Here is a 26,058-nt window from a genome sequence, read left to right as displayed (position 1 = left end):
ACGACGGCCGGACCGGGCGGGTCTGCGCCCGCCTGAAGACTCTTCCGGCACCAGGGAGACTGGAAGAGGACGAGTGGGGAGTCGCGTCGCAGATGCCGAGGGACTGGCAGGCTACGGGGGGCCGACCGCGTGGAGGATCCGACGCCAGAGCAGGAGCCAGACTGTGACGGGGGGAGCTTGGGGGGGTGCGTTGGGGAGGAGTGAGCGTGGAGGGCGGCCTGCAGCAAGGTGGTGGTGGTTTTTCAATGGTAGACGCCCCATCGTGTTGCCCAGGGCAGAGACAGGCGGGAGGGGCGCGTGGAGAAGAAGGGGGTCGGGGGTGAAGCCGCGTCCTGGGGGAGGGCAGGGTGGATTTGAAGCTTCTGGGATTGGCCTTGAGAAGGAGGGCCAGCCTTCCTCACCCTGGAGGGGAGGACAGAAGGGAAAGGCCGTGAGAACGGGAGAGTCTGTAGCTGCTGGAAACGGACGCGGCCTCTCGTATCCGCCTTTCCTGGTCACCCCATTTCTCACTTTTCTCACGTTTATGGGTGAGACCTGTGAGCTTTCACGTTGTTCACTGTGCCGTCTCACGCGGGGCCTCTGTGGTGTCCGTTCGCGCCTGTGTCACTGGGGTCCGTTGTTCACGTGGGAAGGGGGCTGGTGGGTGTCAGTTCTCGGAAGCACCGCTGGCCACTCTGCGGGTTCACCTGGGACGGCAGGTTAGTGGGGCGCCCGGTTCGCCCACAAGGCTCGGTTAACCCAGTGCCGCCCAGATTGCCGTAGTTCTGTGTCTGTGACCCCTCACCTTCTGTGGGTCCCTCTTCTGTGTCTGGTGTCCTCCCTCCTTCAACCCTCCTCCTCCTCCTTCCCGCTATTTCACAGGGAAGGTGCGTCTGTAGGGTGGGCGGCTCCCGGGCCCTCTGTTGCCCCGTGGGGCTGCAGCCCGAGCAGCTCCGCGTAGTGAGATGTGCCGCGTGCCTAGCTCTCCTCGCAAAGTGTCAGCGTCACCCCTCACGCCCGCCTGGGGCTGACAGGTGCTGCCCATCGAGAACTCAGCTGCTCACACTTCTCTCTGGTCAGGCAGCTGTTGGGATGGGTGTTGGAGTCCTTACAGCTAAAGCCTAGGAAGTGTAGGCTGTGTGTGTTTTTCAGCTAATCACGTTGGTGGTTAAGAGCTTTTAGAAGCCATTTTCAAGGGTATGATGTTCACCTGATGAAAGAAAACAGGTTCCTTATTGTTTCCTGGGTCTGGTTAAAATACTTAGGCCAAGGCAGTAGCTGTAAGCGAAGATGTGTGAGACTGTATTTGTTGGACACGGCCTCTTCTGAAACAATTAAGTGAGGGCATATGTTTTTTTCCTCCCTGTTAATATGAGGATGCTAGTTAACCTATGTTTTAGTATATACCTACCTAAATTAAGAGAGTTGAGGGGGGAGCATGGGGAGAAAAGTAGAATTTTTGCTTAGACAAGAGTGATTTTTTCAATAAGTCTGCATGTCTAAGTATTTATTTACTTTAATTATACAAAAGCTGGAGCCTTCCCCAGTTTTTATAATCTAGCTGGGTCATTGTTTTTGTTTGCACACGTGCCGTGTTTCATAGTCTAATGTGCACACGCAGGTGAGATTTAGAAATCTTTGTGTCCTGAATGTGAAGGCCTGGGGTCACCACAGCCTGATCCTTAAGTGAGGAAAACGTATCGGTCCTTGAAAGACCAGGGTATGTATGTTATCCATACAAGGACGAAGCAGTATAGCCCTGTGAGTTACTGAAGTTTCCCTTCTTTTTCTTCTCTCCTACAGAACCTGAAAGCAGATCCAGAAGAGCTTTTTACCAAACTGGAGAAAATCGGGAAGGGCTCTTTTGGTGAGGTGTTCAAGGGCATTGACAATCGGACTCAGAAAGTGGTCGCCATAAAAATCATTGATCTGGAAGAGGCTGAAGATGAGATAGAGGACATTCAGCAGGAAATCACAGTGCTGAGTCAGTGCGACAGTCCCTACGTAACCAAATATTATGGATCCTATCTGAAGGTAAGGCTTAAAGATGCAGATGCGGTTTTCCATCACGCAGCACCTGACTGAGACGCGAGCCTCAGACGGGAAGGACTTCGATAAATAGCACAGCAGGTTTTCAGAGGAAGGAGAAGTGTTCTGACCTGTGCAGTCAAAAGAACCTGTCTCTGATGGTTCTATCATCTTAAATGTCACCGATAGAATGTATTTTTGGTAAAAAGTGTTTGATGTTGAAACTCCCTTTCAAACAAGAAAGTGTTTCTGAGTGAGACTTTGTCATCAGAAGTGCATTTCTTAAGCTATAATAACGACAACTACTCATCACCTAATTTTAGCGTGGTTTGTGATAAGAACTCAGGCCAACCTAAGAATATTAGTCTTGATATTTTCAGTTATCAAATGTGTTTTAATTCAGTGCTGTTTTTTTTTTTTAACTGCTGAGAATTGAGAATGTTGATTAGTGAGCTGGTTTATCTACATTTGACTTTGAAGAATTCTCGGTCAGTAAATAATTACTTAAATAAAGCAGTAGTTATAATACAACACCGCAGATTGTCCTCAATCTTCACGCAGTTCTTCAAGTGGGAAAGAATTGTATTAAAGATGGTTTCCCAGTCCTGCGTGGACGCATGTTGCAGTCATCGTGCTCTACCACTAGAAAAGTATAAGATTGTCCCTTGTGTTTCAAGTTCCTTGACATGTGCCTGTTTTGCTGGACTTAGAAATGTCGTATCTTTCAAATGGGGTTTTGGAAATCTTAAGAATTGGTGAAAAAATTTCTGAAACAATTCTCTGTGGAAACGAAAGCTTCACAGGTAGAAAGAACTTTTTCCTAATGCAGGCAGCAGTACGCCTGGATAATGTAAGGCTAGGCCTCCTCCTGCCCTGGGTCCATCCTGTCAGTTCTCCATGTCGTAGCCCTCCCTGTGTTCTGGTGTCAGAGGGCCGGTGCAGGCTTTGATTTTGTGGAAATGTAATAATAAGGTGTAAGTGGGAGGATGGATCTTTTGAGAACTGTTGATTCACTAAAATGAATATTTAAAGGAAATAAAAATTGGATGGTAATTCTATGTTTTCTTCAATTGCCTAAAGAATGGCAGTGTGTCAGAGGTCAAATGCAGCATTTTGAAAGGGGAAGAATAAGTTTCGGAGTCAGTTGTCCTGGACTTTGAGTTTTTTTAAACTTCTTTACTTCCTCATTTGTAAAATGGAAAATTATGATATACACCTCGTTGTTGCAAAGATTAAATGGAACTGAGTATGTGAAAGTACCTGGCATGTAGTGGGTACTTAGGGAGTGTTAATTTCTTTCCTTAATTGATTGGGTTTATTTATTCACATTTATCTCTGACATCACCTTGTAGTGGAGGACGTGTCCACGGAGGTGGAAGCAAGGAGGAAAGAGGGTAGCCCACGGTAGCCATGAGTGTTACTGTTGCGGGGGGAGCATCCAGCTTGGGTCTTGACCAGGCAAAGGAGGGGAGCACGGTAAGCTTTGTCATATTCATGATCCAAGCGGAGAGCACCTGTGACTTCCATAGGGAAGGCAGAGGTCTTCTTGATGTTACACTTCTTTTGAGGAAAAACTCAACAGCTGAAGAGACTCAACTTGAACTCTGTCTACTGTATCAGTTCTCCTTTGTGAAATGACGTCAGAATAGTTGCATAGTGAATTCAGAGTTAGGTTTCATGTGGTATGTTGGAGTTTAATGTGAATTATGGTAGTTTCGGCAAAGGAAGTGTGGAAGATCCTCACAGATTCTTGCCGACGTATACCAGCTAATATCTGACCGCCGCGGGAGTTCAGCGTCAGCGTGGTTCGCAGGTGTCTCCTTCAGCCTGGGCTCCGCAGCAGAATTTTTTTACTGCATGGCGAGGTGATTGCTTTATTGTGGCCAAACGTGGTGTCACCTTGACTGTACGTTATCTAGAGATTCCATCTGGTATGTCCTGTCTTTCCTGAGTTGCTAACTCCAAGTCAGTCTACCCTTGTTCTATAGTGGGCCAGGGAATTTATTTAGTTAACCTAGTGTCAGTTGCTGGAATAAACACCCTAGGTTTTTAATGGCTCAGTATGATAGAAGTTTATTCCTGGCTCACTCATAGCCCTGATCTATGGGTGGCTTTCCTCCAGGCAGTTACTCAGGAACCTGGGTTCCTTCTGTCTCGCGGCTCTTCCTTCCTTCCTCCACACGTGGTGTGCTCGGCTGCCTTCAGTCAGCACGGGGGCGAAAAAGGAGGCCCCTGAGGGGAGTTCTCGTATACCCAGGCCAGGACACAGGGCCCCTTGTTTCTGCTCACAGCCCCCGGCCAGGCTCGGCCCCGCGGCCGCACCCAACCAGGAGCGGCTGGGAACTGCCGTCTAATCGTGCGCTGCACAGCAGAGCCGACGGGCTTGGTGCTGAGCTAGACGGTCCTTCCCAAGGCCGCTTTCTCTGCGCGAGGGAGGTGGGGTGCCCGCTGGGGTGACTTTCTCCACTGACTGTGCTCGGGTGGGATGAAGAGCTGTGATAATTTTGTCTGGAGTGCTTTATGTATTTTACCAGGCAGACTGTCCTTCAGAAAATGTAACTGCCTCAGGAATGCCGGGAGTAATACCACCATCATGAAAAGCTGCCCTTAATTTCTTAAGCCTTTCTGTCAAATGTGATGAAAACATATGGACTGCTCTTGTTAAACAGTACTAGTAACCACCGTGCAGGACAAGAATCCAGACCCGTACTTCTGCCCGTTCTTGGTGTGAGAGAGTTGCATGAGATGCCTTGGCACAGAGGAAGACCCTCAGTCATGAGCCAGAGGCTGTTTTCCCATCATCTTGGTAGCTTATGAGGTTTAATCAGTATGGTCCAAACTGTCAAGTAAGATACAAATTAAATTGACGTGTAAGATGAATGGGTCTTTGACACAAAGTTGAAAATTACTGTGCTTTGCGTGGTTTTTACTGCCCTTCTAAAACTCCCCATAGCTTTCAGAGCTGGTAGTTTTAGTTCTTTAAGTGGTGATGGGGGAGAGGGCCTCAGGATTTCACCTTGTGTTAAGGCACTTTTACACAGCAAGACTGGGTAAAGAGGAAATGAGCAGAAACTGGTTTCTCCTTTGCTGGATTTGCATTAGAAGATCTCATAATTACGTTTTCGTTTCAATCCTGTACTCCAGAAGGAGAAATTGAAAACAATAGCTAAGTGGTCTAAATATACTGCGTGTTACTAAAGATCAGGAGAGTGGCCTGAGTTTTGACTGTGTAGCTATAGTCGAATTACAGAGTTGCTGTGTAGCATGTTCCTTCCCGGAATAGTAAAAACAAAAACAACACCGACAATTTAGGGAGGAGGGGGAATAGTGCAGCAGTGTAAACTTAACGTTTGTATTGATGAATCTGAGGGCCGGAAAGGTCTTGAAGAGTCACATGTCAGAGAAGGACTTCATTTGCTGTAGTTTGCTTAATTTTGGGGAAATTAAACCAGCTAGAATATTAACCAGAAGCCTTCGTATCCCAACCATTATACCACTGGAGCTTTTTACCGCAAAAATACCATCTACAAGGTCACAGTGAAACCGTAGAGGGTGGGGTGGTGTGCAGGAGAGAGAGAAAGACTTTTTTGGTTTTATTTTTAAGTTAGGCGGTGAAGACATGGTAAGAGTTTAACAGTGGACAGTGAGGTGCTGTAGAGGCGTCTGAGCCTGATTTCTTTTTAAGCAGCTTTTTCACAAGAGCTGCTCATTCCATTCAGCAACACAGCTCTTAAGTTTTTTTTTTTTTTTGTCTTGGGGAGATTGCCTGCGTTTTAGAATCTCTACTTTGAGATTCGCTTAGAGTTATAAGCCAGGATTTTAGTTTTGGATCCTAGTACAGTTACTTAACTGTCTGGGTGTCTCTCAAGCTGCTGACTTCCTCAAGGACAAAATGCAGATAAATATACTTATCTTACAGGAGTACTATAAAGATTGAGATCAGATAGGTAAAGTGCCTTCTCTTGTCGCGGAGCACAGGCTCCAGACGCGCAGGCTCAGTCGTTCTGGCTCATGGGCCTAGTTGCTCCGCGGCATGTGGGATATTCCCAGACCAGGGCTCGAACCCTTGTCCCCTGCATTAGCAGGCAGATTCTCAACCACTGCACCACCAGGGAAGCCCAAGAATTTTTTTTTTAATTAAGGGAAAAGTTATTTTGCCAAATAACTCAAAATTTATGAGTTGTAAAAACATTATTAGCATACTAAAAATTAGGGTTATCATTTTCTTTTATAATAAATTATTTAATACTCTCAAACATCAGGCCAGTTTCACCAAAGCAAATCAGGTACAAGGCAAAAAAAACAAAACAAAACTGTGTTTATCAAACCTTTACTTGTCCTAGTCATTTTTGTTGTAGTTTCGCTATTAAGGAAACATGTCCATTGAGTGAGTAGTTGTCTAATAGTGGGTGCAGATCCTTGACTTAAGAGTAAGTTTTTCTTCGGTTCCTGAAAACTTCTAGGGTAGTTTTACCAATTGGATTCACCAGAAAACTAACACGGGAAAGTCCCCTTACGTGTTTTAGTGTTGTATGTAAGTACAGATGATTCTGCTATGGTGTGTGTTATGTACGTTAGACACACTTTGGGGTACTTTTTTAAAGTTATGTTCTTTGGACTTCTGATTTGCTGTTTTTCCCCTTTTCCTTCCTTCCCCAAAGGGGAAGTAGTAGTTCCTGACGAAACAGAAATCCCAACCGTTTTATGCTTAGGGAAAGAAGTGAAAAAATACTTATATAAATGGCTGGTGTCTTTGTGAACGAGGCTCCTCAGGAGGTTACCATCCACCCCCTGTGTTCACTTCTTGCCCCAGCATGACTATTAATAGCTGACTCTTTACTTTCAGAAGCATCCTAGCTTGGGCAATAGAATATAATCAGCCTCTTATGCTTTATATCCCCCAAAAGCCAGACAAAACTATACTCTTTCCCTTGTGCGTATTGTATTATAATTTCATGATCTCGTTATCGCTCAGAGAACGATTACTAGTGTAGCCACATGATAATGAACATATCTGTTAGGGCACACTGTCTGAATTTATCTTCACCCACCTCCCTCCTGACTGCCCCCAGGGCAGATCCTGCTCTTGTACTGACCTCTGGTTTTAGACACGGTGAGGAATATAGATGGGTTATTGGTCTTGGGAAGCCGTTGAGTTGAGATGTGTGCCTGGTGTGTGTGGACCCTCCTTTGCCTCAGGGCTTCTTCCAAAAGCACACAGGTCCTGTCTCATTCACTTCTTTCCTATTCCCGAAGATAGAGCCTGGCACATTCTCCTTGAGATGAAAACAGTCAGGTACTAATGGTGTCGTGCACGTGGAACGGTGATTGCAGCTTAACTGAACCGGGGTCAAGATGCCCAGTGTAGAGGGCAGAGGAGAAAGACGGGCTGTGCCATACGGAGAAGGCAGATCTGGGGTTGTGACAGGAGCACGTGACTTTGGGGCCAGGCCACCTAAACGTAGTACCGGTACCTCTCTTTGCCTCTTGCTGACTGCCTCACGTGTACCCTCCTGCACTGAAGGTACAGGTGGCCGTGTCTGGAGACATTTTCAGTTGTCACGACGGGGCGGGGCTGGGGTGCTGCTGGCACCCAGTAGGTGGGGACCAGGGATGCTACTACACGTCCTGCGGTGCACGGGACAGCCCTGCTACAAAGAATCACCAGCCCAGATGCTCAGTGCTGCTTGAGAAAGCACTGCCCTGTGGAACGGATGGTGGTCTTTGGTCCCAGAATATAGAAGGAACAATGTTTCCAGGGCTGGCCTTGGGGGTTCTTGGAATAACCCAAAGAGTACTTAAGACAACAGCCTCAGAGACCTTGGTTACTCCCTTGCAGTTTTTGTGGCCAGAGCAAGTGTGAGCTTTGCCAGCGCTGTGAGTAGCACGTGTCCAAACTTGGACAGTGATTTTGTGTTGCTCAGAGCTGTGCAGCCTGTGTGCCAGGCTCACAAGAAACCCCAGACAGCATTTTGGGGATAGTGGATCCAAAAGATGCTTCTCCGGGGCACCTTTGTTCGGAGGTAAGATAGAACAAAGGCTGTGAGGAGTCCTCCGAACGTAACAGTGAGGATTGTCCACCTAGGTGTTGACCGTGACGCTTTCTGTCTAGTGCTCGTCCTAAACTCGGCTTCCTTGAGTAAAGCAGTAGAAAGCAACACCGGTCTGCTTTCCTAGGGATGCAGTTCACCACAGTGAGAGGGGACATTCCCTCGCTGCAGGCTGTCTTGACGGGAAGTGTGATTCTCCCTGAACGCTGCACTTACTACAGAGTTATTTAATATTCCCCAGGACGTTACTTGACATTGGGAGTGGAGCTGTATACCTGGAGGCTCTTATGGCTAGCAGTTGGCATTGTTTTCTCGGAAACTGATGGATGACCAAGGTCAGAAGTAACAATCTGTTTTTCATTTTTGGCCTTGGTCATTAGAGTGGCATTAATGAAAAAAACAAAAAAAAAACAAAAACAAAACCAAGTGAGATGTTGATACCTGGCTTTTTTTTTTTTTTTTTTTTCTGTGTGTATCTTCAGTTTTTTGTTGTTGTTTTAAGCCTGGTGTGTTATTCTTGGTGCTAAAGCACAGCTCTGCTTCCTACAGCCCCTCTGGGCTTTGAACCGACCGCCCAGCCAATCAAGTGGCCTGTTCCGTTAAGTCAAGTGTCATTTACGTATTGTATTTCTTTTCCCCTTTGCCATTTATGGACATCAGATAAGGGAGAGTTGAGCTGTGTTTTCATATTTTTCAGTTTGTGGCACCATCATCATCGATCTGTGTAAGCTTCTTCTGTTTTATTATTTTTTATTATTTCATCCTTTATCCCTACCAGCCTTCTCTTGTAGGACACGTTTTGATATGTCTTTGAATATGTATGTCTTGAGTAGATAAAACGTTGTTTATGTATTAAGTATGAGTTTATTTTCTCCGACCACATAATTATTTACAATTTGCACACAATAAAATTAACTTTCTCGGGTGTGTAATTCTTACAGTTCTACACACTTTTAATGCATATGTAGATTCTTTTTTTTTTTTTTTTTTTTTTTTTTTTTTTTTGCGGTACGCGGGCCTCTCACTGCTGTGTCCTCTCCCTTTCTCACGGGCCCAGCCGCTCCGCGGCATGTGGGATCTTCCCGTACCGGGGCACGAACCCGTGTCCCCTGCATTGGCAGGCGGACTCAACCACTGCACCACCAGGGAAGCCCTATGTAGATTCTTAAAACCACCAGCACACGCAGGATACAGAACAATCCCAACATCCCAAAGAACTCCTGGCCATCTCTCCCCCCACACCGTCAATCCCTGGCAACCACTGATCTGTTTTCTGTCCCTGTGGTTTTACCTTTTCTAGAATGTCATATAAATGGAATCACACACCTTTTGTTACTGTCTTCTTTCAGTTAGCATAACGTGTTTGCGATCCGTGCATGTTTCAAATGTTTGTTCCGTCTTACTGTCAAATGGTGTGTCGTTGTAGGAATGTATACCTACTATATATACTATTGTATATATATACAATATGTAATATGTATTGTGTATATATATATATATATATATATATAGTACTGTAGTATATTATATACTATATTGACTATTGAAGGGCACTTGGTTTTCCTCCATATTTGGGCGGTGAAGAATAATGTTGTTATTAACATTCATGTGCAGTTTTTGTATGAACGTAAGTTTTCATTTCCCCAGGGTAAACACCTAGACGTAGGAGTGCTGGTTAATTCTCCAGTGTCTGTGTCAGTTTACATTCCCGTCAACACTTGGTATTGTCAGTTTTTTCAGGTTAGCCATTTTAGCCGGTGTGTAATGGTATCCCATTAGGGTTTGAATTTGCATTTTCCGTAATGACTTAGGACTTTGAGTATCTTTTCTTATGACTTACTTGTGCAGCACTCTGGAGTAGGACACTTATTAATACAGCTGATGGGGCTTGGGGCGGCCCCCCCCCAACAGATATGCCGGTTCCCACCCCTGCAGTACCATGTCGTTCAGGATAGCTTCACCCGTTTACACTCACACTAGCAGTGGGAGTTTTTTTTGCTGGTTCTTCTTTCTCCCTTTTTTAAAAAAGAAAAGCTTTATTGAGATATAATTCACATGCCATTCAATTCATCCACTTAAAATGCACTGTTGAGTGGCTTCTAGTATATTCATGGAGTTGTAGCCATCATCGCAGTGAACTTTAGAACATCTTCATCATCTGATGCGGAAACCCCGTGCCTGTTACTGGTCACTCCCCATTTCCTCCCAGCTTCTCCAGCCCCAGGCAATCACTTATCTGCTTTCTGTCTCCGTATAGGTTTGCCTGTTCTGGAATGTCATGTAAACAGAATCATACAGTATGTGGCCTTTGTGACTGGCCCGTTTCACTTAGCGTAATGTTTCCAAAAAGTTCATCTGCGTTGTAGCATGTGTCTGAACTTCATTCCTTTTTATTGCTGAATAATTTCCATTGTATAGATATATTACATTTTATTTACCCATTCATCAGTTGATGAACATTTGGGCTGTTTCCACTTTTTGGCTATTATAATGGAATAATGTTGCCATGAGCATTAGTGTACAAGTTTTTGTGTAGACATGTTTTCATTTCTCTTGGGTATATGCCTAGGAGTGGAATTGTTGGGTCACATGGTAACCCTGTGTTTAACCCTTTGAGGAACTGCCAGGCTGTTTTCCAAAGCACCTGCATCATTTTGCATTCCCACCAGCAGTGAGTGAGGGTTCTAATTCCTCCACATCCTCATTGCATTTTTGATTATGGCCACCCTAGGGGGTGTGAAGTGGTAATCTCATTGTGGTTTTGGTTTGCAGTCCCCTCATGGCTAGTGATGTTGGGCCTCGATTGTCTACTTCCTTGCCGACATCGATATACAACTTTTTAATTTTTCCCAATCCCATAAGTACAATATAGTCTTTTCTTATGCTTATTTGCATTTCTATTAATAGTAGGTTTGAGTGTCTATTCATATATTCTTAGCCCTTGGGATTTCTTACTCTGTTGAATTTTGTTCATATTTTTTTAGTTTTCCATTGGCTTTCCTGTGTTTTAGTGGTAGATAAGTATATTGAAGTTACTCTGTATCAGTTTTAGATACCACAAGTATTTTCTCTGACTGTTATACTTCTTTTAACTTCAAGGTGTCTATCGTTGAAAAAAATCCTTAATATTAATGTAGTTAAATCCATCAGTTTTTACCTTCTGATTTCTGCTTTTGGGATCCTGTTTAAGGAACCAACTTGTCTCCTAAGGTTAAAAATATATTAAACTTTTTTTCTTTCATTGGCTTTATAATTTTGCCTTTTACACTTAGATCTTTTATCTGTCTGGTATACAGTTTGAAGTAGGGATTTTATTTTTCTCCATGTAGAGATAAGTTTCCTAACACTATTGTATAAAACAGTATTTTCCCCACTTGCTTATGATGTTATATCATATACCAAGGTCTCATATGTGTCTAGGTCTATTTCTGGATTTTCTGTTTTATTTTCCTGGGCCAGTATCATTCATGGTCTGTGTGTGTGTGAATTGTTATTACCTTGGCCTTGTTTTAAGTTGTAATATCTGGAGTGATAACTGTCTCCACCTCTGCCCACATACATCCAAAAAATTTTGCTGCTTTTAAAAAGTACATGAGGTCTTTCAAGACTTTTGTTCTTCCACATGTTTTAGAATGAGTTTGTACATTTTCTGTTTAAAATCTTACTGAAGTTTAAACATTGATTTTTTTTCTTTTTTAACCGTATGTCCCAACCCAGGAAGATTTTTATTTTTAATTTATTTATTTTTGGCTGTGTTGGGTCTTCGTTGATGCGCGCAGGCTTTCTCTAGTTGCGGCGAGCGGGGGCTACTCTTCGTTGCGGTGCGCGGGCTTCTCATTGTGGTGGCTTCTCTTGTTCCAGAGCGTGGACTCTAGGCGCGTGGGCTTCAGTAGTTGTGGCACGTGGGCCCAATAGTTGTGGCTTGCAGGCTCTAGAGTGCCGCAGGCTCAGTAGTTGTGGCACGTGGGCTTAGTTGCTCCACATGTGGGATCTTTCAGGACCAGGGATCGAACCCGTGTCCCTGCATTGGCAGGCAGATTCTTAACCACTGCGCCACCAGGGAAGTCCCTAAGCATTGATTTTGGAGGAGAATTGACATCTTAAGTCATCCCGTCCTTGACTATGAATGCCTGTTTTCTAGTTAGGTTGTCTATGTGAGCTTTAATACAGTTTAAAAATGAAGATCGTGCTGGTTCCTAGGCACGTAGTTTTTATTGCTATTTTGAGAGCCATATTTTCGGATTGGTTATTGCTTAGTTTAAGGGAATGAGTATGATTTTTTTTCTCACATCGTTTCTGGCAATCTTGCTGAACTCATTAGTTTTCTATGCATATGTTCACATCTACAAACAATGATGGTTTCTTGTGCTCCCGTCCATTCATATCACTGACTTGCATTCTGTGTTTTGGCCGTGACCTCTAGACTGTTGACTGGCTGTGACGGGAGCGATAACACCTGTCTTGTTTTTGACCTTAAAGAAATGCATCTTAAAGTTTTCTTTAATAAGTATGGTATTTGCTATAGAATTTTGATGTGTGGCCTCTTTTTTGTTTGTTTGTTTTTCCATTAAGGAAGTCTGCTTCTATTCCTGGTTAGACTTTTTTTGTCTCGTTTTTATACAAACAAACAAGAGCACATACTTTTTTCCTGTAATTTTAAAGATAGTTATGTGATTTTTCTCTTTCAGTCTGGATGTAAGTAGATGTCAATTAGCCAGATCTAAAGTGTGCCCTTTCTAATTTCTAAGAAAAAAAATTGGTTTCATAGAGCAGGGAAAGTCTTCTCTAGTTGCTGTTGCCAAGAGGCTCAGAGAGTTGCTTTATTAGCTGAGAGCTGTCCAGCCCGCTTCCGTTACATGTGGGTTTTGTTCTCTTGAGTTGTGCATGGTGCTCACAGATGGAACAGGAAAATAGAACCTGACCTGGCCTTGGACAGAGTTCCCATCGCCGCGTCCCTCCCCAGTATTTCTTTCCTGGTCATGGGTTAGGAAGGGTGCTGAGACAGCATTTGAGCTGGTTGTTCAGGTGATCGTCGAGTATTGACTCCCTTCTGGGCTGGCAGTTCTGCATCTCGGCTCCTCAACTTTCCCTGGGTTCTGGGGTGGAGGACTAACGCGGCTCAGGGTGACAGCCGAGAACACCGTGTGCTGCCTTGTGGGTTCAGTTGAGATGTTTGTGTTTTGGAACCGGCAGGAAGGGACGGCTTGTGGGTTGATGCCTCAGAGTCTCTCGGGTGGCAGCTGGGAGAGGCCCTGTGTGGTCCTCGTTTCTGTGTGTGCAACATGGAGTTGTTTCTCCCTCTGCTGGGGTCGGTCCGAGGCAGACAGGAGCACCGTTCAGTGGCAGGAGGCCGTGGGAAGAAGGGGGGCTCGGGGTGGCTTGGACAGCCTTGGTGAGCGCACAGTTCTTTATGTTTCCGAATTTACTATAATGTTAAACCTTCTTCATACATTGGTTTTAAGTTCCACTTCGGTACCTTCCCTCCGCGTTTTGGGCCAGGTAGGTTGGTGGGAGATTGCAGCTCCGGTTTGACTGGAAACAGAAGTTTGGGGATTGGGGGGAGACGTCTGCAGATTTGGTTTTGGGAAAAATCATAAACAAGCTGGAGATGAAGCCTCGTTAGAAAGGGCGGGGGGGTGTGCGATGGTTTGCTTTGTACCGTATCTGTCACTTCTCCGCACTTTTCTAGCCATTCTGACCCCAAGTTTGAGATCTGGAGACGGTCTGCCTACCTCTGAAGATGCGGTCTCGGCTCTGAGTTAAGCCAGCAGTTGTGGCTTGTCGCCTGCTGTCGGAGCTGTGTCCTTACCTGCAAAAGAGAGAGATCGGACACCTTGATCTTTTACGTTCTTATCCATCTGATCCAGCTTAGCTTTGCCGTTTCGTGAAACACGCCTCGTGCACAGAGAAGTTGGAATCCCAGGCTGTTAGAGCGGGAAAGGCTGTTGGAGGCCCCTGGCCCCCACGTCTTGTCCTCTAGAGCAGAAAACAGTGGCGCGGAGAGGCCACCTTGTCAGCTCCCACCAAGCAGGGTTTTCCTCTGGGGCTGGAAGGAGCGCAGGCTTCCCAGAGTCCCAGGGCCAGGGGCCCGAGAAGGGAGAGGGCTGGACAGGGAGGCTTCCGTGGGTCCCGCCCTCGATGGCTGCCGTGGCCGGTGTTGCAGCGTCCGCCGTCCGCCACCACCGTTCTGTGGAATTGGGCGTCGGCTCGCGCGTCTGCGTTCCCTTCCACGCAGCCGTGCAGGGCCCACCAGAAGTTTGAGCAGGTTACCCCGATGGGGGACCTGCGGGCTCCTGGCCCGGGGTCACCGTGTCACGCTTGCCGTGGTTCTGAGGCTGGAAGATATCGTCTTCAAAGGGCCATACTGTCCCAGTGTGGAATTTTGATTTACTGCCACCTTATTTCCCAGGTAGTCCAACGGAGAAATTCTTGCTTGGCCTGTGGAAATTGTTTTATTCGATCTCCAGTGCAGAGCTGATGTTCACTCTGTAGCTCTTGTGTGTCGGACGCACGAATTTGCATTTGTTCCAGGAGCCGTGGCCCCTCTGACGGAGATCAGAAGCCTAGCCGATGCCGCAGAGTCCCCGGCGGTGCCGGCCACCTGGCTTCCCTCGCGGCCCTGGAGCTGCCTCAGCGGCCAGAGCCGCCGTCCCGCCAGCCCTGCGGGCCGGCCCCGTCCCTCCCACACCTCTGCTTGCTCCCAGTCTCTGCCAAGAACCCCCCCTTTGGTTTGGTGGTCCCGTAGCTGTCCTGTTGGCGCCGCCTGTCTTGTTCCTCAGCTGAGGATGGTTCTGTGGTCGCCTGTGAAACGCCTCCTTTCTTTGTACGCTTGATGCACAGGTGACTGAACAGTGTTCTGATTTCTGTTATTCGCATTACTGCGGTGGCAGGTATCAAATATCTTCAGGTATTTCTTTGAAGGAAAGAGGCATTTTTTGAAAAGAAGGAAATTGATACTATAGGCAGTAGAATATATGCAGACAGCTTTGCTAGCTGTGCAGTTAGTTGGGAAGTGTTGATGTTTTGGCATTGGGTGGTGGTTGGCTTACTGCAGGTTGAATTGCTAAAAGCAATTTATGTAACCTGTTAAGTAGACCAAGCATTGGTTACACTGGATTAGGTATTTAACTTAGTTTCCTGGACTTGGATGATTTTTTTGTTGACTTAGTGTGAGATTGACTTTCTGATTACATGCTTCAGTTCGATCTAATGAATTTTCCCTGTCATAAATGGGAGTCAGCGGAGCTAGGCCAATGGCGAGGTTGATTATAGACCAGTGCTTATAGAAGAAGTTAATCACCCACATTGTTTTGTTCATATAGAAGCCTTTTCCCTTGCTTTTAGCTGGGGCTGGTGTAGAGTGCCGTGTAGATTTTGGAGTCATTATTGGTCACATTTTTTTAAACGGTTATGAAGAGGTGGAGTTTGCTTGTGTTGAAATATTTGGTAGAAAACGTTGGTTCCTTAAAAGTAACAATTGATTTCTGGCTCTTTTTTGAGAGGGAAATGCTCTTACGCTCGCTTTCTGCACCAGGGTGTGCCTTGAAGACCCCTTGCCCTTCTCCCATCTCCTGTATTCCTTACCTAGGTGGAGCTGTATCTCTGGACACTTTGCATTCTGAAAGCGGAGATCCATTCAGAGGCTGACAGACTTGTCCCTAGAAGAAAAGGGGCATAAATATGCCAAATGCAAAACCACAATGATTTCTTTGATTGCAGGGACCTTTGGGCCAGCTTGCGGTAAGAACTTGCCTTTAGAAGATCCTTTGGTTCCCATCCATGTCTCCCTCTCCTCAAAGGGATGGCAGCCCGATGGACAGTGGGCACGTGCCCCCAACACGGACAGACTTCCACGGAGGTAAGCTGCTGTCGGTGCCGCCCAGGCAGACGTGCGCCCTCCTGGTCAGCCCGAGCTTTGCCCCCATGCATACCTCGTGCGCGTGTGTCAGAGGCCCCGAGGCTTTCTCTCTCGTTTCCAGCCGGGGCTAGGGTTCTGCCTCATCAGGTAGCAGGTTACCCTGTTTCCACGGGGCTAAGGAATGAGTGGAGCGCAAGGCCGCCGTGGCAGCTTTTTCTCCGGTCGAGGACAGGGATTCCCCTGAGACGGTGCTCGTGAGCTCATGGTCGGCCCTTGGTGGTTCTGTGTCTGTAGTTCACTGCACGTGGGGCTTAACTCTGGTCACCGTGAGCCGCTCTTGCTTTGGGGACAAGTCTGCACGGAGTCTGTTTCCCTTCTTGTCTGATTTGGGGGACACTGTTGACGGGGCTGCTGTCAACTGTTGTGGCGGGCCCCCCGCCTGAGTCTGGGGCCAGCGTCTGCAGACCAGAGGCCAAGCTCTCAGATTCTAGAAGGTGTTGCTCCAGATCTTGACCCAGGGAAGGCACGGCGGGCCGGAACTCCTCGTCTCCCTAGGAGTGGACTGCATCCCTGGATCGGCTTGGTTGCTGCCGGCAGAGCCTGTGTCCTCTTGCCGTATTGCTTTACTCTTCAAGGAGTAGATGCAGCAGAAAATATTAGTGTATTTCCTAGCAAAGTTTTGTTGTTGTTTTGGTTTTTGTCTTTAAGAGCTTAGGTTTCCTGTTGAAAAGAGGAGAAATTTTCACTTGTCTCCCTGGGAAAAGGTGCTGGGAGTCAAGTTTCACTTATACTGGTTGAGTGTAAAACTTTGCAAGGGGAGGTATGGCTGCTGAGAGAAATGGGTTTTAGCCCGAGTGCGATCTTTGTGGCTTTGCTGATGGACCTCACTTCTCCCTTTCTGACCGTGCTGAGCAGGGCGAGCCAGTGGGCGGTGCAGGGTTGCTGGCTGTGCAGGGTTGCGAGGTCTCGGGGGCCTGGATTTTGCAGGGCTGTGTTCTAGAGCGCGAGGGGCCGCGTGGAGGGGCTGCTGGCAGCTCTGGTCAGTGGGAGTCACTGCAAGGGGTGACTCGTGTCATGAGGAACAGGGAGGCGCCTCCCCGCCGACATTTCCTCTATGACAACTTGTGCACGTTTTTAAGAAAGGAAACATCTTCGTTGTTAACTTTTGGCGGGGGGGCAGGTAGCTTCTTCCAGCCCATTAAGATCATCTTTCTGACTGTTGTGAGGATGTCCTTCCTAAGCTCCCGGGCACACTTAGGAGGTGTGCTCGCTCTGGCTAGTGTGGGAAGCATTGGGAAGGTCATCTCCTGGTTCTTACATGTTCTTTTACTTTCCAGGTCTCGCATATTGTGTTTACTTTCTAAGAGGTGCATTAAGCCATCTGCAATCCCTTGCTCTTTCTTTCGTGGACTGTCTGACCGAAGCGGCAGCCGCTTTAATGAAAGGGAGCCAGTACCAACCCAACTTCCATGTGAGAGCAGGAGGTTAGGAACTCGAGGTTATTAAGTGAATTCAGTTCTGGCTTCGCTTCTTGGTTTAATAGCGAACCAAGTTTGATATTACTTTTTCTGGTTTTAGTCAAGTTTCTGCCTCCGTGTGACATTCGGGACATTAGAACTGGTCCGTCGGAGTCGCCGTCAACAGGAGTGGCACGTTCGTAGCCTGGCTTTCTGCCGTCTTCTTTGGGCAAAGGGTGATTGGGTCTCTCGGCCCTCCTGCGTGCACCACAAGTGTGCGGGGGTGTGTCCATCTTTACCTTGTTTCTAAAAAGCGCTCTTGGTAAACGGGGGTCTTTGGCAGTTGGGTTTAAGACTGGCCCCCCTAGAGCACATGTAACTAGTGTTCGCTTGTGCCATACTGAGAAAAACCGAGCGGAAAATGTTTCCAGCGTATTCAGTGAGGTGTGTGAGCCCTTAATGACTTGGGATTTGAAGTGTCTTTCCCCACAGGCAAGCCCACAGGTGTTTGCTTTTTAAAAACTGCTAGTGGGATTTTGTGCGTGTGCAGGAAGTCCTGGGGATTCTGAGCGCTGCCTCTCCCTGCAGCAGCACGTTCTGACTGTGTTGTTCATTTGTGTCCGAAGGTCGTCCTCTCCCTTGATGCTAAGGCCCAGGTTCTAGGGTCCCGGGCCCTCGCGTCAGCTGTCCCCCCGCTGCCGTGTCGCGCGCCTCCCTGCTTCTGGGCACTCGGAGCCCTGCTGCCCCGCCTCGCTTGGGCCAGGGATGCAGGTGTGGGCTCTGCACCTGGACCTTCTTTGGTCGGTGACGGAAGGAGATGCATAACCAGGCAGGTATCACCCCGAATAAGTGCTCCGGTGGCCGGGGCCCCAGTCCAGGAGGAGGGAGATAGCAGGGGGGTTGCCGTAATAAAGACGCCCCACTGAAGGAGGGGGAAGGGAAAGCCACACAAAGTGGGCGCCAGCACATGTGACTCCTGTGTGCTGGTCTCACCGCAGGGCCAGAGAGGAGTGTTGTTCAAGGTCAGCTAACTTAGTTTGAACTGTATTCGACCACAACAGACAATTGTATACATGCACTGAGTTCCCCTAGTTTGTTATAAAGGTAGTGTGGTCATCTGCTCCAAAAAAAAAAAAGAATTACGCTAGAAACATTTGACAGAGGTGGGTTTCGCCTCTTTGCTGCCCTGGTTCTCTCCCTGCCTCTCTCGGCCGTGCCCAGTGCCCCCCTCGCCACCCCCTTGCTGCTGAGTAGGGGGAGGGGCCTCGGGGGGGGCGGGAGGAGGGCGCGTGCAGGTTCTTTGCAGCTCCCCCGGGCTCCTCCTCCTGGCCGGCCACCTCGGGGACTCCTGCGAGGCTGTGCACGTGAACCCCACCCCGGTTCCTGAAAATCGAACTGTGTTTCGTCCCTTTGGTTAATCAGAGACTCGAGAGTTTCAAACCACATGTAAGAGGTGTGAATGATGTGATATAAGCATTGTTGGAGCCCTCTGTTGTGGTTTCCCTTTTTCTCTCTCTTTTTTTTTTTTTCCTTGTATTCTCATTTCAAAGTTTAAGCAATAACTTGAGTCGCCAGACTCTTTCTAGAAAGACAGTATCTTGGCTAGTCTGACATGGATATACATGTTTTACTCATTGTGTGTGGTAAGAAAAGGTGTGGGCACTAGAGGACGTTGAGGTGTGTGACTGTAAAAGTCTAGACGTGTCATCAAAAAACGTGAGCATCCCATGGATCTCATGAGTCTGAATAATGAAATTTGCCACCAATATCCTTCACACTGTATGCGGGCCTATTCAGTCTTTGTCTGTAGGCTGAATCTCACTTTTATCACATAATTGGCACATAATTGGACTCCGAGGATTGGCGGGGGTGGGGTGGATGGGGCAGGGTCTCACACTGACTGGAGAGCTGCTCTGTACCTGCTGGAAGGCTCTGAAGGTGGGTTCGAGCTAAGGGAGTGTTTCTGGATGAGCCCCCTTCTTGAAGATGTTAGTAGGTGCTACCTGATGAGATGTTTGGACACGTTGGGTCTAGTAGGTTTCTGTTACAGTATTCTCAGAGCTTTTGAGCCTTGAAGGGAAGTTTAATATGTGGCATTTCCTAAATCTGTTTCTTTGTGGGACCCTTCTTTCTCTCTGTGTCTCTCTCTCTCTCATGGTAAATTTCAGTTCTATAAAATCCCCAGACGGATCCCTCTGGAAGTAGCTTCTCTTGTCAGCAGTTGGGAAGATGAGCCTTAGAAGGCATCCACTGTGGTTAAGAACATAAGTCCGGAGATGCCAAGTTAGCACCAAGTAACAGCTTTCTGTGGGTCTCCTGCTAGTATGCCGTCTTTAGAAAAGCATTCCTTTAAACGTTGGTGGTTTAAAAACTGGATAAATTGACAAAGGACCATGAAGCATGATACAAAAGGCAATTACTGAAATAGCATGTTAATGTTTTAAGCAGTTTTATTTTTCAGTAGATAGTTTTCTGAGTGAAACTGTGGGATTTGAGAGAAAATAAGCTGTAAAAGTATTTGTGCGTGTCTTGTTCCATAGGAAACACAAAGATCACAAGCGCTGAAGCCTATGGTAGGTGTAAAATCCTAACAGAAATTGTTGGGTGGGGGCTTGGTGGTGGTGGGGGTGATGAATACCACATTTCCCTAAAATCTTTTTGTCTCGACTTTTCATAAAAGCTTGCTAAAGATGTCTCTAAGATTTTCTGTGCCCCAGGTGGGGTGTGGTTCACTTTTTGTTCATTTAATGAACACTCGAAGGTTAATAAGGCGCTTTATTTGGGGTGGAGTGCAGCCATGGGCCCTCAGGTCTGGGGAACGAGACAGCCTTCCTCTGACGGGAATTTCTAGTGTCTCATTCGCCTTTCTTTTCCTTGGTTACTGTTAGTGCTTGGCTTCCTTTTCCTGCTTGTCCTTTTACACACACACATCTAGTCTTTTGCGCACTTATCCAGTCCAGGGTCTTCACTACTGCCCAAGCTTCCAAATCTCAGTGCCTTGCCTGGACTCTCCCTAGGCCTCAGATCCACTTAGAGAAACACCTGCCGGGACGGTCCCCCTAGAACGTCCCCTGGCAACTCCACATTCAACCTGCAGAGCAGGCACTTCTTCCCTCTCATGAGCCAGGTCTGCGTGCGTCACAAGTGTTCCCATTAGGAAGGGATTGATTGGAAGGTGCTTATTTAATCCAGAGGCAGTAATAACTTAGAGCCGGAACACGCAGGGGCCTTTAAAACCTGCCAGTGCCCCGCCCCACCCCTGAACGGGGATCTCAGGGCTGTGGCCGGACTGTGTTTGTGAACAACCCGATTTAAATTGCCGAGGTGCAGGGTCCCCTCCCTGCAGGCCACGCGTCAAAGATGCCTTAGAAACGTGTTCAGGCTTTAAAGGGGTGAACACGTCAGGAACGTTAGGCCTTTGTTTGAAGCTGTCTTCGAGGGAACCATGTCGAAGGCCCTGGTGAAATCACCCGTGGTCTCTGAGAGACGGAAAATCCGGAGACAGAGTTACCAGCACGCTCTTCACCAGCGGCTCGCGGGGGTGCTTTGCCTCCCCTTCCTGTCCAGTCGCTCCTGCAGCCCCTCCCGTGGCCCTGCCGGCAGGGGAGCAGGGGAGAAGGGGAGCAGGGGCGGCTGGGCTGGGAGCGGGCCGGCCCTCCTGCCCCCGAGGGGGTGTTGGGCGTGAGCCCGGGAGGGGCCCACAGAGCCTCCTGCCACGGGGCTCCCCCCGCCCGGGCCTGGAGGCTCCTGCGCGCCGTCCGTCCAGCAGGCGGGCGGTCCCTGCCGGGGCCGGCGATGGCCCATCTCTGCGCAGCCCGCTCCTGCAGGCAGCTGGTGTCACTGAGGGACCGAGGTCACTGTGGGAGAAGGCTTCCCGCGCCTGCCCTGTGGGCTCCTCCCGGGGGGACCGAGGACGGAGCGGCGCCCCCCGGCTCTCGCCCGGGCGTTGGGGGCCGCAGAAGTGCGGGCAGAGGCCGAGGGGCTGGCGGGTCGGGGCGCTCTGCCTCCGGCTCTTTCTCCTGATCTGGTCTTCAGGGACCGTGACTCATCATTTGAGGTAAACGGGCCACCTGCCTCCCGAGTCGAGAGGAATCTGGAAAATGCCTGCTGCTTCTAGAAATGCTCGACCTCACGTTGTTAGACTCTCAGTATATTAAAACTTGGCGGGGAGAGTGGGATGTGTGCCAGGAAACGATACGATTTATCCATCTTATCGTCTGTTTGTGATTCCTCTTAGGTTTTTGGCTTGTTCTTTTTAAACACAGTTGATTTCAGAGTTCCTTCCAAATATCTGCCCTGCGTCCATGCTGCTGCTTTCTATGTTCGCTATTTGTCGGCCCCAGTTAATTTGCTATACTGTCTAAAGAAAATGGGTTTGGGGTTTATGCTTCTACGTAAGTGACGTGAATATGAGAAAGTAGAGCCTCTGAAAATGGAGGAAATTCACGCACGTTTTCATAAACGTGATCAGACGCGCAGCTCTTCAAAACTTCCTTTGAGCGGCAGTTTCCCAGATGCTGGAATGTTTTTTTTATTTTGTGGAGAGCGGCCAGATTGTCGGTCCACACCCAGAGGGAAGCACCAGTGCTGGCCCAGGGCAGAGCCCGTCCCGGGGACGCAGAGTCCATGGGCGCTCAGTTGTTTAGTCACCGGCTTTGGTTGCACGAAGAACTGGCAGCGACAGCCCGTCCGGCATCCTGCAACTCTGCGAGGACAGCTTTTCCCTCTGCAGGAGCCCCGGCCTCCGTCTGCCCTGGTGGTGCAGTCAGCCTGCCTTTCTTCCATGAGGATTGCCGTTCTCTGAGCAACAAACAAAAGCTTTATCCTGGTGCCTCCGGCTAGGATTTTAACAGTCTGCCTCCACTTTTGCTGCCTTGTGTAGTCTTGGGCATCATACTCGAGGATTCCAAGTGTAGAGACAAGGGTGTCTTTGGTTCTCGTGAGCTGCCTGCCACCCCCAGGCTAGCGGGGCCCTCGTTTCCCCGCAGTGATCTGCGCAGTCATTCAGCCACATTGGGGGAGCCCCGTGCCCACACTGTGACAGCCACCCTCCCAGCTTCCGTTGCCATTTGGAAGTCATCTGCCGCATTCCCCATGGACCTGGAACAGCTGCAACTTCTGGGAGAGGGAAAAGAACATCTGTTTTCTCTGAGAGTGATTTTTAGCTTGCAAGCATCTGTCCTTGCTTTTCTGGGAAAAACAGAAAAGATACAGGGAGCCCTTTGTATCAGACTCCAGGGTGACCGTGGGTAGAAGCAAAACAAGTTACTTCTGGGTGGACTAAACTAATCCCCGAGTAAATCTTGCTTTGAAATCACAGGGGAATACGTTTCATTTCCATCATGGGGGAAAAAAAAGGTTGGCTCAGCACCAAAGATAATAGAGAACGTCGAGACGTTTCAGGGGGTGGGGACCGTGGATTCCTTTCTCTCCCCCGAACACACTGTCCTAGTGTAATTGAAGGGAGTCCCTGAAGACATTTGGCAGCTCTGTTTTATGTTTTTCTATCCAGAAAGTTGAATGAATTAAAATTCCAGTTAGGCTAAATATTTTACTTCACCAAAAAGAAACTCAACTCTGTTTTCTGGCTGTTGCCTGTAATTTAAAATAAGTATTAATTGTATTTCTAGTTCTTTTTGTCTCAACATACATCTTCTGCCTATTCAAACCTTCGTCTGACGTATCTAAACACAGCTGATGTATTCAGGTAAAACAATTAATTATGCCATATGCTTTCTTTTCTAAAACTTTTATATTTCTAGGTAAATTCCTAAAAAAAAATAGTATCATATATGAGATCAGAAATCTTACTTAGATTATGTAATGAGGAGTGCTTGGTATGTAATCAAAGAGAGAAGACTTACTCCCGGTGAGCGGAAAGAACGCCTTCTCTTTCAGTGGTCCACGCAGCACAGCAGGACTTTCAGGCGTTTGGGTGAGTAAAGACATCTGCTTCAACATGGAAACATGGACTGCTCGAACCAGGCCCTTTTCTTGAGCCCTGTCTGGGAGCCACACGTTGTCACGGCCATTACTGACCTACCACGGTCTGCCGGGAGCCAGATGGAGCGCTTAGGCTGGCTCTTCTCTAGGCGTCTGCATGGGGCTGTGTGGACGCTTATGTGCTGTGATGGAGTCTGCCTCACCGAGGCAGAAATGGAGCTGGGGGCGGTGGTGGCTCATGTCGTGGTCGGGTGTAGGGACAGGAGGCACGTATCCGTATCTCCTGAGCAGCCTCAGGTCTGCGCCCCAGGGCTGCCTCAGGGAGCGTGCCCCGGATTTGCACGTCTGATCCAAGTGCAGCTTGACTGTGTCCAGTAGCTCATCGTTAACCAACTTACTATATACATCGAGAACATGTGCCTGTTATCTAACTGTTCATTCTGGGGTAGAACTGTGCAGAAAATAAAGATGAGAGAGGTGGCCAGGAGATTGGAAGGAAGAGGAACGAGAGCTCAGATAGCAGAGACGTCTCCTCGGTGCAGTCCGGCACCGGACAGGCAGGCGTGTTGCAGGAGAAGTCCCTTACTTTGGGAGCTGTTTACCGTTAGGGTATGGTAAATACCCTGAAAGATGGAGATAAAAGTATAAATGTGAATTTGCCCCCCGTGCATTTGAAGTACAGCATCTGTTATGCGTGAATCTACTAATTCCATACATTATCTTAACACTGAAGGCACCTCTTAAATTTGCAAAACACAATAAAGGTCTTCTTTTTCAGCCATATTTGCCCTCTGACTTAGTCCTGTCTGATCTCTTTGGGCTGGGTCTTTATCAGAGAATTAATACTGAGCCCTCAGTAGTCACTTCTTTTGGTTTTTTTTTTTTTTTTTTGCGTTACGCGGGCGTCTCAATGTTGTGGCCTCTCCCGTTGCGGAGCACAGGCTCTGGATGCACAGGCTCAGCGGCCATGGCTCACGGGCCCAGCCGCTCCGCAGCATGTGGGATCTTCCCAGACCGGGGCACGAACCCGTGTACCCTGCATCGGCAGGCGGACTCTCAACCACTGCGCCACCAGGAAAGCCCACTTCTTTTGGTTTTATGGTTTTGTGGTGGGTATTTCTGACATATGCTGTGTAATAACCATTAAAATCTTCACCTGGTAGAAAGAGAATCTTGTAATTATTAGAAGTATTTCACTTTTAGGAAGAGTACATTTTTAGCTTATGATTATGGCAGACTTGTTTGACGTAGCAGTTTATGATCACTGACTGTTGTGTTTGCTCTTTTATGAGGACAGAGCAAGGGGAGAAAGTCAAGTCCTCCTCTTTTATCTCCCAGGGCACCCTTTCCATCCTTCTCTCTGTTACTTCTTTTCTGCTCCCTCAGATTTAGGTAATTTGTAAGTGTAGCTCCCTGATTGCCTTGTAAGGATCTTTACGTTTAAGCAGATGTTTTTATCCATCTTCCTTTTTAACCAGCATTCAGCACAGAAACTTCCCATTAACAGATCTGTTGCTGTGTTGTGGCGAATATGTGCTCATGCAAAAGAGAGGAGCAGCTCAGTGCCCATCGGGGTGGGGGTGGGGCTTAATTACTGAAACTCAGCGCGCGCACACGCACACAGTTATGAGGCGGCCTCTTCCAGGGGAGAGAAGCCTGTGACGTAAACCCGGAGGAGAGCGTCTTAGGACGGCTCAGTGCTCTTTCCAGTTTGTTGCAGGACATGAGGACAAAAGTTCTTGTTCTTGGCACGAGCGAGCAGGGCGTGTGAATCCCGCAAGTCACAGGCAGACCTTTTGTAAACCGCTGTCTTTTTTCAGGCAGTAAGATTAGAGTTCATTGCTCTCTGAAAGGAAACCAGTTGAGAACAGTTAACGCTAGAACATGTTTTCCTCACTGGAATCCTTTAGAAGTTGCTTAGAGTCTGTGATGTTTGTTACTGTGGTTCTTGCTGTTTATGTTTCTGACTCAACATTAAGTCTGGATTTGAGCCCCAGCTGCTCCCCGTCCCCGTGCTAACGAGGTATCCGCGTCTGTAAGGCGGAAGACGCTGATTACCTAAACGGAAAGGATTGCCGGGAGAATCGAATGAAATGCTCCTTATGAGGATCTTCGGTAAAGCGTGCGGTGCTGCGGTGTCGCACTCTTGTGGGATGAGGCCGGGACCCCACCTGCTGGACCAAGAGGAAGACCCGAGGCGCCCCGGGGCTGTCCCCAGGGAGCCTGTGGTGAAGGAGGGTGTGGCTCTCCCCAGGCCGTGGAGGACTCCACTCTCCCCTCCTTCCGCGAGTGTCCTGGTCCCAGCCGACTGGGCCACTGGTGGTCGGGGGTAGGGGGCGGTGAGAGATGGCCTGGAAGGACAGCAGCTCTGGCTGTGTTCTGCCTGTCATGTCAGGTTTCTGATGGTGATGGAGCGAGCGGACACAGAGGAGGGCTCAGGCCTCTGGAAAGCACTGTAGACCTGGCCAGCAGGCAGGCCCGAGGCCTGGTGGGGCTGGGCAGGTGGTGGTAGAAAATACGATGCAAACGTTTCACATGTGGGGAGACTCTCACACCTAATGTTCATTTCCAAAAGCACCTTTTTTCTTCTCTAGAAACTCCTCTCTTTAGATGACAGCCCTCTGTCCCAGGAGGCACCGCATCCCTGGCAGGTGGAAATGCACCTCCCTCCTCCTCCTGTTGTACTGATGATAACCTTTTCCAGGTGTTGGTGTTACGTTGTGATGTCAGGAAAAGTCCCGTG

The 26,058-nt window shown here is 48.1% G+C and overlaps 1 protein-coding gene across 3 annotated transcripts in view; it reads left to right on the top strand.

Annotated features, from left to right (window-relative positions):
* Positions 1-1,878: 1,878 nt before the first annotated feature.
* STK24 (serine/threonine kinase 24) overlaps positions 1,879-26,058 on the top strand; it is a 57,651-nt gene continuing 33,471 nt past the window's right edge. For 2 of the 3 annotated variants that reach the window (XM_055082975.1, XM_055082974.1), the window contains exons 1-2: positions 1,879-2,013; positions 15,777-15,915. In XM_055082975.1, the coding sequence (XP_054938950.1) occupies positions 15,859-15,915 (57 nt within the window). In that variant the 5' untranslated portion in view covers positions 1,879-2,013; positions 15,777-15,858. The remainder of the gene's footprint in view (positions 2,014-15,776; positions 15,916-26,058) is intronic. The other variant, XM_028485469.2, reaches the window with a different exon arrangement.

The sequence above is a fragment of the Physeter macrocephalus genome, unplaced genomic scaffold (assembly GCF_002837175.3).
Source record: "Physeter macrocephalus isolate SW-GA unplaced genomic scaffold, ASM283717v5 random_411, whole genome shotgun sequence".
Taxonomy (NCBI): Eukaryota; Metazoa; Chordata; class Mammalia; order Artiodactyla; family Physeteridae; genus Physeter; species Physeter macrocephalus.
The sequence above is the reverse complement of the archived record's forward strand: the minus strand, read 5'-3'. Positions and strand labels throughout refer to the sequence as shown.